Source organism: Megascapheus bottae, chromosome 6, assembly GCF_031878675.1.
Source record: "Megascapheus bottae isolate mThoBot1 chromosome 6, mThoBot2.hap1, whole genome shotgun sequence".
Taxonomy (NCBI): domain Eukaryota; kingdom Metazoa; phylum Chordata; class Mammalia; order Rodentia; family Geomyidae; genus Megascapheus; species Megascapheus bottae.
In genome coordinates, this window is record NC_143514.1 from 81,096,257 (window position 1) to 81,109,613 (window position 13,357).

Here is a 13,357-nt window from a genome sequence, read left to right on the forward strand (position 1 = left end):
GTGGCTTCTTCTCCTACCTGAACTTTCCAGAAGAGGCACTGAGGGGTTAGAGACTTCACAGGGAGCCCAACACCGCCCAGCCAGAATAGGGTCAAGGCTCCAGCCACCACCTTGCTGTGGCCAGTTTGTCCATGTCAGGGACAGACAGGTCCTGCCTGTGGCTCTGCCTCGGGGGAGGTCCACCCCACCCCAGCTGGAACCAGGCCTAGGTAGAAACTGCTGGGTGAACCTTGCTCTGGGCGCTTCTGATCGTTCTCCTTGGCCATGGTAACCATGGAAACGCCTCTTCTCTTTCTGTGGAGAAGCGAGGCTCCTTCTCACTGGCTCTCACACTTCTTTTTATAGCCAGGCTGGCAATGGGGAAGGTGAACCCTTCCACTCCCTCACACTTGCTCTGGATCCCCGTGGTCGAGGCTACACCCCAGGCCCACGCAGAACAGAGACTGTGCTGTGTCCCTTCTCTCTCCTTCCTTGTTCCTTGGCAGTGGGACCTGTTCTCATGATAGGCTAGAAGCTCAGTTATCCAGCTGGAACTTTCCAATGACCTCAGCAGGAATGGCACTTAGAACGGGTTGCATCAGTTCAGCTACAGCACAGTGAATGATTTGGCCGAGGGCTCTCTGAGTTGGAGGGACGGTTGGCTTTGGCCTATTCCTTTAGACTGGGCCCTAGCTACAGCAGGCCCTGCTGGCATTGGAAGGACCCTTGGGTGCCGCTGGTGTGAGACTGTGTCATGAGAAGTGAAAGCTTGGCCTCTTCCTCCGGTAGCCACCAGAGACGTTGCTCTTGTGCAGGGGCAGAAGTCAGTTTCGCCCAGGAGCCTCTCAGTCTTCATGTTTGTCTGTAGCCAGCCATTTTGGCAGCCAGCAGCCACAGTTGTTTCACTGGGGGAACTTGGCTTAAGAAACGGTGGGTCCAGCCTTCCTGATCTTGCCCTGGACCAGTAGAGGCCCCAGCCCACATGGGCTTGGTGACCTCAACAGCACTGCCATGTGCAGATGGCAAGAGGCACCGTCAGAAAGTTGCTCTGTGGCTTTGAGATGTCACTGTAATTTTTTTGTGTGTTTTTTTTTTTTCTTTTGTGGGTCATGGGGCTTGAACTCTGGGCCTGGACACTTTCCCTAAGCTCTTCCGCTCAAGGCTACTGCCCTACCCCTGGGCCTTGCATTGTTCCTGAGCTCTTCAGCTCTAGGCTACAGCTCTACCCTTCGAGCATAGCCCCACTTTCCATTTTTTTTTAGTGGTTCATTGGAGCTGAAGAGCTCAGGGACAGCACCCAGGCCCGAGTTCAACACACAAATTACAGACCTCAAGTTTTACATAGGAAACAGGTTTAACTCTTCAAACACTACTGATAAGATTATTTGTTCCTAATCAGGTGATATGTACATTTCTTTCCTGTTACTTCATTTCAGCTGTTCTCTCTCATTTCTTCCCTCACTGCACTGCTCTTGAGTTGCCTAGTTCACTTTCATCAATGTCTAATGCAACTTATGGACCCCATGGCTGTACATTTTGACCCACTTTCTGCTGAGTCTGTGTCTTCCTCTCCCCTTCAGATGTGCACGTGTTTGTACCACGGATGAGGTAGAGAATACAGAGTCATCTAGAAATGATAGGACAAATAAAGAAGAGGCCCTTTGTTGCCTTGTCTTTAGGGAACTTTTCACTATTGTTTTGTGGGTGGCATGTTTAAGGATCTCCCACATGTAGGGGACAATAGCCAACCCTCGGTTTACCTGCTCCATGGCCTGCCTCTCTCCCCTCTTACCCCATATCCTCAACCTCCAGAGGGCCCAGACTACACAGGAGGGAGGGGGCCAGCTCTAGGGCTTGGAGGCAGTGCTGGGCACTGCTGCAGATGTGCACCCTCCTGGACCTGGAGTGCTGCTCTGTGCCCCTTGTAGGTGGAGGAGATGGTATTTGGCAGCCTCAGTGAAGCTATGTCTGGCCTTGGAGTCTCCTCACCATCGTCCTTACAGACTCAGGGCAGGGCTTGACTTTTCTCCATGTCTTAGTCACCTTGTCCCAGAGACCCTTGTCTTACTCTGACTACATGCCTCTCTCCCTCTTCTCTCCATCTGCATGTCTGTTGCTCTGCCACCTGTTGTCTCCCTACCTTTGAACCCATGCAGATCTCTGTTATCCTGTAGTTCTTTCCTCTGCTTCTCTCCTGCCCATGTTTCCACTGGAGCCTGGCCTCTAGCCTCTAGGCTACATTCCTTTCTCCCAACACCACCCTGAGCACACACACAGCCTGTGGTTGGCCTTGGAAGTGGGGGCACTGAGGCTGGGAGGACAAGGGCAGTACCTAACAAGGCTGAGCCATGATGCTGTGGGCATGAGGACCCTGTTCCTTCTCTACCACAGGACAAGGCCCATGCTCCCCTCTGTATCGCAAAGCTGCTGAATGAGCGCAGGCCACACAGACGACCCAAAAACTTGCCTTTTCATTCATCTCTAGCACCTGTCAAAATATTAAGCTAACAGGGAGGTGATTGCTGTGAATTGTTCCAGAGAATAGCTTGGAGCTCCTAAGATTTAAAAAGAGCTGTTAATGCCACAGTTCTGGCAACAGTTCCATTGAAGGGTGGAGAATGTACAATTAGCATGTTTGCCTCCTTTTGCTCTGTGCTGTGCATTTAGGTCTAGTGGGGCCACACAGGTTTCCATGGAAACCAGCTCATCAGGCTAACTCCAGCCGAGTCCAACAGGAAATCTTTATTCCCAAAAGCAGGTTGTCAGATCTGCTCAGTCAAAGTGTGGTGCAAATATTTTCTCATAGTAGCTGCCTGTGTTCCTGGCACAGGAGTCAGGAGCCTTGTTCTGAGATGTTTGTTCCAGGGCCAAGCTGGAGGGCTTGAGTTAGGAGCAGTATAGGGCTCTATGGCCTCTTTTTAATTGACACCGCCCCCCCCCCACCTTTGGAGTTTGCGTTAGAGCCTGGATTGGACTGAGCAGGACTGGCAGGGACGTCCCAGGTTCCTGTTGGAGTGTAGGGTGGGTGCCCAGCCAGCTGTCCATCTCACTGTGTTGCACACCAGGATCCTTCCTGTTGTGCAAGCAACTTTTAAAAGCTGGGCCTCTGCAATCCTAGCTGCTCAGGAGGCTGAAATCTAAGAATCACTATTTGAAGCCAGCCCAAGCAGTAAAATACAAGAGACTCTTACCTCAAATTATTCAACAAAATCTAGAAGCTGGGATGTGGCCCAAGAGGTAGAGTGCCAACCTTGAGTGAAAAAGCCAAGAAAGAATACAAGACCCTGACTTCAGGCCCCAGAACTGAAACCAAAAATATTTTGTTTTGTTTTGTTTTGTTTTGTTTTTGCCAATCCTGGGCTTGATGTCAGGGCCTGAGCACTGTCCTTGGGCTTTTCCTCAAGGCTAGCACTCTGCCACTTGAGCCACAGCACCATTTCTGGCTGTGCAGAAATTACTGTGTAGCCCTTGGGAAAACTCTTCCAGGTCACTGGACTAGTGATCTACGAACTCCTTTGGTACCAGCAGGCCACAAGCCATGGTTCACAGGCTTCCCCCAAGCTGGGACCACATTCAGCTCCACCTCTAGGCTCAATGCCCCAAGACCTAAGCAGTCACAGCCCCTGTCTCAGTGCTTGGAAGCCCTGGAGTAGAGCTTTGAGTCTCCAGCATGGGTTTGTGTGGGAGAGGACCAGGAGGAGGCCCTTGGGAGGCAGAACTGGGCTTGAGGCCTCTGTGCTTTGGTCACTGCCAGCCCCTCCTCCCAGGGGCTTCTCTACCTGGGCCTGGCCTGTATGTCTCTGGTAGCTTCAGTAGGATGCACACCGAAAGCCTTTTATGCTGGCTGGCAGGAGCTTGCCGTGTGGAAGTAGATGGAATGTGGGGGGATTCAGCTCAAGAGTAGGTGACACACCAAGTGTCATAGTATCTACTGGTGGGGTCTTGGCCAGCAGGTGAACAGCCTGGGCTGGCCTCCCTTGGAGGACAGGGCGGGGATAGGCCTACCTCTCTGGGAAGCCCGTAATGACCTGGTTAAAATACCAGGTATAAACTGGGCATGGTAACAGATTCCTGTAATCGTAGCACCCAGGAAGCTGAGGCAGGAGTATCTAGAATATGAGCCCAGCCTGGGCAACTTAGCAAGACCCTGCCTCAGAACAAAATAGTTGGGGCATAGTGCAAATGATAGAGCACTTGTGCTCTGAATTTTATTTTTAATTAATTAATTAATTTTTTGGTTGATTGTGTGGCTTAAACTCTGAGCCTGGCTGTTGTCCCTGAGCTCTTCAGCTCAAGGCTACCACCCTGCCCCTTGAGCACAGCATTACTTCCAGCGTTCTAAAGATAAAAGTCTCATGGACTTTAGTGCCCAGGCTGGCTTTGAACCTCGATCCTCAGATCTGAGCCTCCTGAGTAACTAGGATTACAGGTGTGAGCCACCAGCTGGCTGCATATATTTTATAGTACTGTGACATAGTCATTCTTAGCTAATATCGCAATCTTTTTTTGGGGGGGGGACCCATCATGGGGCTTGAACTCTGGGCTTAAGCACTGTCCCTGAGCTCTTCAGCTCAAGGCTACTGCCCTACCCCTTGAGCCACAGCGCCGCTTCCAGTTTTCTAGTTAATTGGAGATAAAAATCTCATTGACTTTAGTGCTGGGCTGGCTTTGAAGCACAATCCTCAGATCTCAGCCTCCTGAGTAGCTAGGATTGCAGGTGTGAGCCATGGTGCCTGGCTCACAATCACTTTTTTTCTTTTTTTAGGTCAGTCAGTTCTGGGGCTTGAACTCAGGGCCTAGGCACTGTCCTTGGGCTTTTACAAGGATGGAGCTCTACCATTTGAGCCACAGCACCATTTTCAGCTTTTTCTATATATGTGGTATCAAGGAATGGAACCCAGGTCTTTGTGCATGCTAGGCAAATACTCTACCACTAGGCCAAACTCCTAGCCCAACACAATCACTGTTTTACTTCTATAATACTAGGCATCATCATTCAAATCTGTAAAATTTATAAATGTTAGAATATATAAAAACCTCGTCTTACATAGAATGAAAAGTTTAACTCTTTGAACATTGATTGACCATGAAACCATTTCTTCCAGCATTATGTACTTTTCTTCCCGTTGCTAGGAAGTCGGTTGTTCCCTCTTTCTCTCTCATTCTCTCCATCCCATCATCACCCTTGCATTGTTTCCTTTTTTAAGGTACCAAAAAGCTGACCAATAAGGCCACCCTGTGGTATGTGCCCCTGTCTCTGAAGAATGTGGACAAGGTCCTCGAGGTGCCTCCTGTCGTGGTAAGCTGACCCCTTAGCTTCTCTCCTGAGGTGAATGTGGAAGTGGGGCCTGCCAACTGTTGGTGAGGTCTCTCTAGCCAAGGGGGTATGTCCCAGGAAGCAATGAGCTGGGGGCAGAGGGCAGTGCCTCCTTGGATGGGCACAGGACCTAGTTCTCTCCTAGAGAAAATGATGCAAGGAAGGACATGTATCTGCACGGTGCAGTTTAGTCCATGTATAATATTTACTGGCAGTGAGTTACACAGAACGCACAGCTAGGCATTCCTTTGTCCTAGAGGACTGTATCACATTCACTGACCAGAGAGGAAGCTGCTATGACAGGACTGAGGAGTGCTATGCTTTGCTCAGAACCCAGACCACCTAGCTGCTAGGCCGGGCCAGCTGCCCTGACCCTTTTGAGAACTAGTTTTCATCTCAGCTCTTGTGAGCTTTGCTCCTTTCTTCCTGTCCCTTCTGGTATGTTCTTCCTCTTCTGGATGTGTGTCTCATTTTCCCTTTGCTGTGATAGAAGCTTCTTAGCACAAGAGGAATTCACTATGTTGTCCTTGGGATCTGGCTGTGAGTACCACCTGGGACATGCCGACTCCTGTGGGGCAAACCCAGAAGCCTCCCTAGCTGCCTCCTGTACTTGTGCATTGCTCTACCTGTACTTTGTACACTTCCAGACCAGGAGGAGCAGAGCTCAACTAGAACATGGTTGCGGGGGCTGGGAAGGTGGCCTAGTGGTAGAGTTCTTGCCTAGTGTACACAATGCCTTGGATTTGATTCCTCAGCACCACATAAACAGAAAAAAAGCCAGAAGTGGCGCGGTAGCTCAAGTGGTAGCCTTGAGCAAAAAGAAGCTCAGGGATAGTGCTCAGGCTCTTGAGTTCAAGCCCCAGGACTGGCACCCAAAAAGAAAAAAAAGAACAGAACACAGTTGTAGAACTGTGCCAACTAAAGCTGGCACCAGTAGCTCACATCTGTAATCCTAGCTACTTGCGGCTGAGATTTGAGGACTGTGATTCAAAGCCAGCCTGGGCCAGAAAGTTATAAGACTCTTAACTCCAGTTACTCACCAGAAACCCATCAGTGGGGCTGTGGCTCAAAGTGGTAAAACATAGCCTTGAGCAAGAGTTCAAGGACAGAGCCCAGGCCCTGAGTTTCAGCCCCATGACCAGCACACACTAAAAAAGAAGTGACAACTGAGAACCAGCTCATCCATGACCCATTCCTGCTCTTCTTGCCATTTTTTGTCAACTCTAGGCGATTCTACTTCCCCGTCTGGGTAGAGTGGTCACAGCTTATGGACAGGTATGGAGGCAGGAGGATCCACCAGCAGTACTGAGGAGAAGTGAGCTGACACTCCTCCACACACCAGGCCCCTGTAGTAGTAATCCTCAGCTCACTGGGAACACGGGCCGAAAGGCTGGCAGAGGTCTGCGTGGGCATCCTGGGAAGCACAGCGTCCACACATCTCTTGGAGCCCAACCTTCGGCTTCCAATGCCCCAAGCATCTGCCATGCCAGCCTTCCACACTTAGCTGGCCATAAATAGTATATATGAACACATTCACAGATGCCAACTAGCTGTTAATAGGAATCTCATCATGCACACATTCACACCTGTACTCGTGTGCACACGTGTGCATATATACGCACGCACAGGTTTTCTGATGTGTGAATCTCCTCTGAGGACTTCTGGGCCTTGTCACTTGGGAAACAGCTTTGTCTTCTTGCTCTACCCTCTTCCCAGCCTTTGATGCATCAAAGGAGCCACCAAAGTGGTAGGGGCCTGCCACTCTGGAGGGCCAGAGCACGGACCTGTCAATTCTCACAAGTGTGTGAATAAGCCTGCATTAAGAGGCACACAGACCACCATCTGTGAGTTTGGGCTATGCTGTCACTGCTTCAGATGAGCTAAGCCTTGCCAGTCATAGGACTAAGGGTGAGGCCAGTCCTTCACAAAAGTATTTTAGCTGTTTGTTCCCAGGATTAAGGCACGGCATGTGTCATGAGCTGGTTCCTGCTGCCTGACTTCCAGAAAGACCCATCAGTCTCACGTGCTTTCAGAGTTCTGAGAGCGTGCTGAATGCCACATATAGATTGGCAATCATTGGGAGGTTTGTTGTTGTTTTTTTCTTTTCCTTTTTTTTCCCTTGCCAATCCTGGGGCTTGAACTCAGGGTCTGAGCACTGTCCTTATGCTTTCTCAGGGCTAGCGCTCTACCACTTGAGCCATAGTACCACTTCCAGCTTTTTCTGTGTATGTCGTACCAAGGAATTGAACCCAAGGCTTCATGCATACTAGGCAATCACTATTTCCTAGGCCATACTCCCGAACTCTGGGCCTCGGTGCTGTCCCTGAGCTCTTCAGCTCAAGGACACCACTTAACCACTTGAGCCACAGCGCCACTTGTCTCTTAAGTCTTTTATTCTTTGTTCTATTTGTTTTATTCTTAGTGCTGATGGTGCAGCACAAGGCCTGCTAGCCACATCCTACCACTAAGCTATTTCCCCAGGCCCTCTTTTGCCCCTAGTTTCTTTGGGGGGAGGGGAGAGGCGATCATGGAGCTTGAACACAGGGCTTGGACACTGTCCCTGAGCTTCCTTTGCTCAAGGCCAGCACTCTACCACTTGAACCGCAGCACCACTTCTGGCTTTTTCTGTTTATGTGGTACTGCGGAATGCAGACTAGGGCTTTTTTCGGTAAGCAACCACTAAACCACATTCCCAGCCCAACACTTTGCAGCCTTTTTGCTGGTAGTTAATTGGAGGGAAGAGTCTGCCAAGGCTGGCTTCAAACTGCCGTCCTCAGGTCTCGGCATCCTGAGTAGTTGATTACAGGTGTGAACCACTGGTGCCCAGCTTTTCTTCGTTCTTTTTTGGAGATGCAGTCTTGCTGTGTAGCCCGTGATGGCCAGGGACTTAGTTCCCTGCTCAGCCTCCTGAGTGCTGGGATCACAGGATCACAGGCATGTATACCATGTTCCACTTGCCTGGTTCTTTTTTTTTTTTTTTGCCAGTCCTGGGCCTTGAACTCAGGGCCTGAGCACTGTCCTTAGGCTTTCTTAAGGCTAGAGCTCTACCACTGAAGCCACAGCATCATTTCCAGCCTTTTTCTGTATATGTGGTACTGAGGAATCGAACTCAGGTCTTCGTGCATGCTAGGCAAGCACTCTTACCACTAGGCCAACTCCAGGCCAGGCTTGGTTCTTTTAAGCAAACTCCTTGTTTCCCTTCTTGGCCTTCTTTGCAGAAGGCTCATTGAGTCAAAGGGGATGGGTACAAAGGGATGACCTGCAAGGAAAAACTGGCTTTAGACAGACTAAAACAAATACGGTATTGTTCTGAGAGACTTGAGGAAGGGCAGAGTAGAGCCCCAGGAGCTCAGCTGCCAGTACTGGCCAGAAGAATAGGGAGGAGGGGCAGACTGTGAAGCTGGCTGAGAATGACCAGGCTGTGGTCATGAGGGATGGCCAGGCCAAGGGGAAGGGTGGGAGCTGTGCTGGAGGAACGTGGATAATAAGGCCCAAACCTGGACTGTGCCCCTCTAAGGGTCCCATGGGGAGGTCTGCGGTCCCTTGCCTGGGCTGGAAGATGATAGGCATGGAAGGGATGAGTGGACTGTTGCTGTTGTCTCAGAGAGACTTCATGTCCCGCAGTGTGCCGAGACTGAGGAGCCTTAGTTTATTCAACAGAATTTTCTATTCATAATTACATTCTTGGGTCAGAACTGCCACAATCCATTAGGAGAGTCTTAGGATCCCTTTCTGCTTTGGCTACTGGTCTGCAGAGGTGTCATTTGGCCAGTAGTTATCAGGGATGGCCTTGAAATTGTGCAGATTTTTGTTTGTTTGTTTGCTTGTTTGTGTGTTTTTTGTCAGTTGTGGGGCTTGAGCTCTGGGCCTGGGTGCTGTCCCTGAGCTCTTCAGCTCAAGGCTACCGCCCTACCCCTTGAGCCACAGCTCCACTTCTGGTTTTCTGGTGGTTAATTGGAGATAAGAGTCTCCAGGACTTTAATGCCAGGCTGGCTTCAAATCGAGATCCTCAGATCTCAGCCAACTAAGTAGCTAGGATTATAGGTAGGAGCCACGTGTCTGGCAATTGTGCAGTTTTATACCCAGGAGTGGGGCAGACATGGCCCAGTACTATTTTTTTTTTTTTTCTGCCAGTCCTAGGGCCTAATCATTGTCCTTAGGCTTTTTCCTCGAGGCTAATACTGTACCACTTGAGCCACAGCACCACATCTGGCTTTTTGTGTGTATGTAGTACTAAGGACTTGAATCAAACCCAGGTCTTCATGCATGTTAGACAAGCACTCTATCACTAGGCCAAAGTCACGGTCCAGCCCAGTACTATTTTAATAGTGACACATTGTGTTGTATAATCTAGTGAGATAGTGGGACAGTTAGGTTGAACTCTCATGTGTGGTATGACAGAATGTTCTATATATTCGTTAAGTCAAAAGGCTAAACATCCACCCAGGTTATTTCTGGTGAGGGAGACCATACAAGATTTTCATCCATTCGTGTTGTCATAGACCCAGTTTCCAGTAGCACCCAGCTGGGTGACCTGGGAGCCCCGTCCCTGCTGCACCTCACCTTCTCCTGCTTCTCTCCCGTAGTACTCCCGGCAGGAGCAGGAGGAAGAGGGCCGGAAGCGGTACGAAGCCCAGAAGCTAGAGCGCATGGAGACCAAGTGGAGGAACGGGGACATTGTCCAGCCTGTCCTTAACCCAGGTACGATCTGGTGGCCTCTTGTCACTCACCTGCAGAGTCGCTGCCCTCCATGGCTCAGCCACAGAAACTCACCAGTCTGCTGTCACCATCCTCTGGGCTCCCATGTGCCCAGCCCTGTGTCCCTTACCCAGTTCCAAGCCAGGCAGGCCCCTCTCAGTGGCACAGCAGGCAGGAAGGCAGCATGGGCATCTCTGTGAGTCTCTGGTGGACATTCATGACCTAGGCAGAGGGACACTGGCCTACTTTGCTTTTGTTGTGTTTTCCAGTTTGCTCAATCAGGAACTACCTTTCAGAGTTGCAGTGCTCATGTACCTTGCCATGTGCTCTGCTCTGAGTCCATTAGGATTTGGCTCATGGATTCTGGACATTGTCTCTGCTGTCCTCCTACCGGGCTGCAGCCACATTCCTTACCATGGAGGGTGTGGCGAAAGCCAGCAGGTATTCGAATCATTGCATCTGACCCTGCTTGTGGGGTAGCCATCGTGCTTGTAGTTTCTCAGGCACTGTCTATCTGAATGTCCAGCAGGATTTTGTGCATGCTTTGGCTCCTTTTTGGGCCAACCTTTGCCCACCGAAAGCAAAGCAAGCATTCTGAGGTCACTGGATCAGTATATGTTAGTTTCCTTCCTGCTGGAAAAATCTCTTCTCTTTCTGCTCTCCTCCAGTCTGCTCTTTTCTCTTCCCTTCACCCCCCTTCCTTCCTTCCTTCCTTCCTTCCTTCCTTCCTTCCTTCCTTCCTTCCTTCCTTCCTTCCTTCCTTTTCTTTTGTGCTGGCTCTTGCTAGGCAAGTGCTATAGCACTGCGCTGTAAGCCTAGCCTTCCCTGGGTCTGAAGTTTAAAAGCAGTTCTTTTATGGACTTTTAGCTGGTCAAGCAGGTCCTGAGCCTAGGCCGGTCAGGCCTCCTTTGGAAGACCCCAGCTGCTCCAGGAACATACCCAGCAACCTATTTCTTCCACCTTATCTCATAGCCTGTCATGATTTGAATCCAGCGATAGATTAACCCACTGATGAGCTCAAAGCCTTTAAGATCCAATTGTCTCTGGGAACCTCACAGACATTTTAGAGGTGTGTCTCATCGGTCGGGATAGGATCGTCTATGGCGAGCACAGTGTGGGAATCGTGTAGAGCCACTTTGAGCCCAGGACTGGGAAGAGTAGGAGTCTTGGAAAGATTGGCCCTCGGGAGACCAGCCTCTGTCAGGAGGGCCTCCATCCTACTGGCTGTCTTCCTGCTGAGAAACATTGTGTAAGGCCTGGCATGGACGATGGGCTGAATGGTGGGAAGGCGGCCTGGCATGGCAGGAGGCCTGAGCCCAGACGCCCTCCGAAGATGTGCCTTCCTGGGCCAGTCATGAAGCTTCAAAGTAGATTACAGAGTAAACACCATTGGTATCATTTGTGTGTGCCCCTTTGTGACAGTAATAGAGCCAGAACTCAGGGCCTGGGTGCTGTCCCTTAGCTTTTTTTTTTTTTTTTTTTTTTTTTTTGCCAGTCCTGGGCTTGAGCTCAGGACCTGAGCACTGTCCTTGGACTTTCTCAAGGCTAGAGCTCTACCACTTGAGCCTCAGCATCACTTCCGGCTTTTTTCTATGTATGTGGTACCGAGGAATCGAACCCGGGTCTTCATGCATGCTAGGCAAGCACTTTAACCACTAGGCCAAACTCCCGGCCCCCCCTTAGCTTTTTTGCTCAAGGTTAATGCTCTACCACTTGAGTCACAGCTCCATCTCCTGCTTTTTGGTGGTTGATTGGAGATTAGTTTTACTGACTTTCCTGCCAAGGCTGGTTTTGAACCTTGATCCTCAGATCTCAGCCTCCTGAGTCGCTAGGATTATAGATGTGAACCCCTGGTGCCTGGGTGATGGTGATTGAGGAAATAAAAATTGAGGTTGGTGATAACCTCCCTGTGGAACATGACCTGTGACCCTGTGAGCAGGCTCTCGCAGTGTCATGCCCCCCAGAGTACACTGTGAACCGCTCACGGGGTTGTTCAGGTTTCCTCTCCCTTCCCCTGTCTGTAGCCTGCGGAGCCTAAGTGCTGGCTGGCAGTCACCCGCGATGAAATACTGATGCTGGGTGGGATGTGACCTCCCCTGCAACTAATACTTGTGCTTTTCCTTCCCAGAGCCGAACACAGTGAGCTACAGCCAGTCCAGCCTGATCCACTTGGTGGGGCCTTCAGACTGCACCCTGCACGGCTTTGTGCATGGAGGTAAGCACCTTGTCACCGGCTGCGGCCACCTCCCCCCAAATCCTGTCAATCCCCAGGAAGCCGTGCTGCTGGCTGACCCAATTTAGGCTTCATGTTCAGTGAAGTGTAAATTTAAACTTCCAGGAGGTTGCATAAGAAATCACTGGAATACTACTGGTGCCTGTTTTTAAAATTTAAAATGAAAATGGGATGGAGGACCACATTTCAGCCGAGGGTCACACACAACCCAGGGAGCTCAGAGCATTGAGGTGGCAGTGGCAGGGCCTGGCCGAGGCAGCTATGGCACTGTGACCCATGGACTCAGAGCAGCTAGTTAAAAATACATCTAGGGCTGGGAGTTTGGCCTAGTGGCAGAGTGCTTGCCTAGCGTGCACAAAGACCTGGGTTTGATTCCTTGGTACCACATACATAGAAAAGCCAGAAGTGGTATGGTGGCTCAAGTGGTAGAGCTCTAGGCTTGAGCTGAAGAGCTCAGGGACAATGTCCAAGCCCAGAGTTCAAGTCCCATGACTGACCCCCCCCCAAAAAAAACAAAAAAATACATCTGCCTCTGATGTTTGCATTAATTTTTCCCTTTTTTCATTTGTGCCAGTCTTGAGGCTTGAACTCAGGGTCTGGGTACTGTCTCTGAGCCTCTGTGCCCAAAGCTAGTGCTTTACCATTTGAGCCACAGTGCCATTTCTGGCTTTTTGTGAGTTTATTAGAGATAAGAGTTTCATGGACTTTCCTGCCTAGGCCAGCTTCAAACCATGATCCTCTGATCATACTCAGAGCCTCCTGAGTAGCTAGTCCTGTGAGTGTGAGCCACGGCTCCTGGCTTGCATTTCTTTAAATGCATATCTACATCGTCAGTTGTGCAGGTCCTGGTCTAAGCTGCTCAGGGTCTAGGCATGTGTTGGGAGCCTAGAGGACTTGGCTGTAGAGTTGCAGAGAAAGTTGGTACAGGAAAAGTATGCAGGTGTATTTCTGTGACTTAGGGCAAATATAATCTGCATATTAACCTATGTAAGCTGTTGTTGTTGTAAGACTAAAGTGAACTTAAAAAACAAGCTGAGGCCACCCCTATAATCCTCCCTACTCAGGAAGCTGAGATCTGAGGATCGTGGTTCGAAGCCGAAGCCAACCTAGCACTAAAGTCCATGAGACTC

The 13,357-nt window shown here is 50.2% G+C and overlaps 1 protein-coding gene across 2 annotated transcripts in view; it reads left to right on the plus strand.

The window, feature by feature from the left end:
- Acot7 (acyl-CoA thioesterase 7) overlaps positions 1–13,357 on the plus strand; it is an 85,296-nt gene that overhangs the window by 37,243 nt on the left and 34,696 nt on the right. For both annotated transcript variants that reach the window (XM_090335949.1, XM_090335948.1), the window contains 3 exons: positions 5,187–5,278; positions 9,883–9,997; positions 12,123–12,209. In XM_090335949.1, coding sequence (XP_090192075.1) covers positions 5,187–5,278; positions 9,883–9,997; positions 12,123–12,209 — 294 coding nt within the window. The remainder of the gene's footprint in view (positions 1–5,186; positions 5,279–9,882; positions 9,998–12,122; positions 12,210–13,357) is intronic.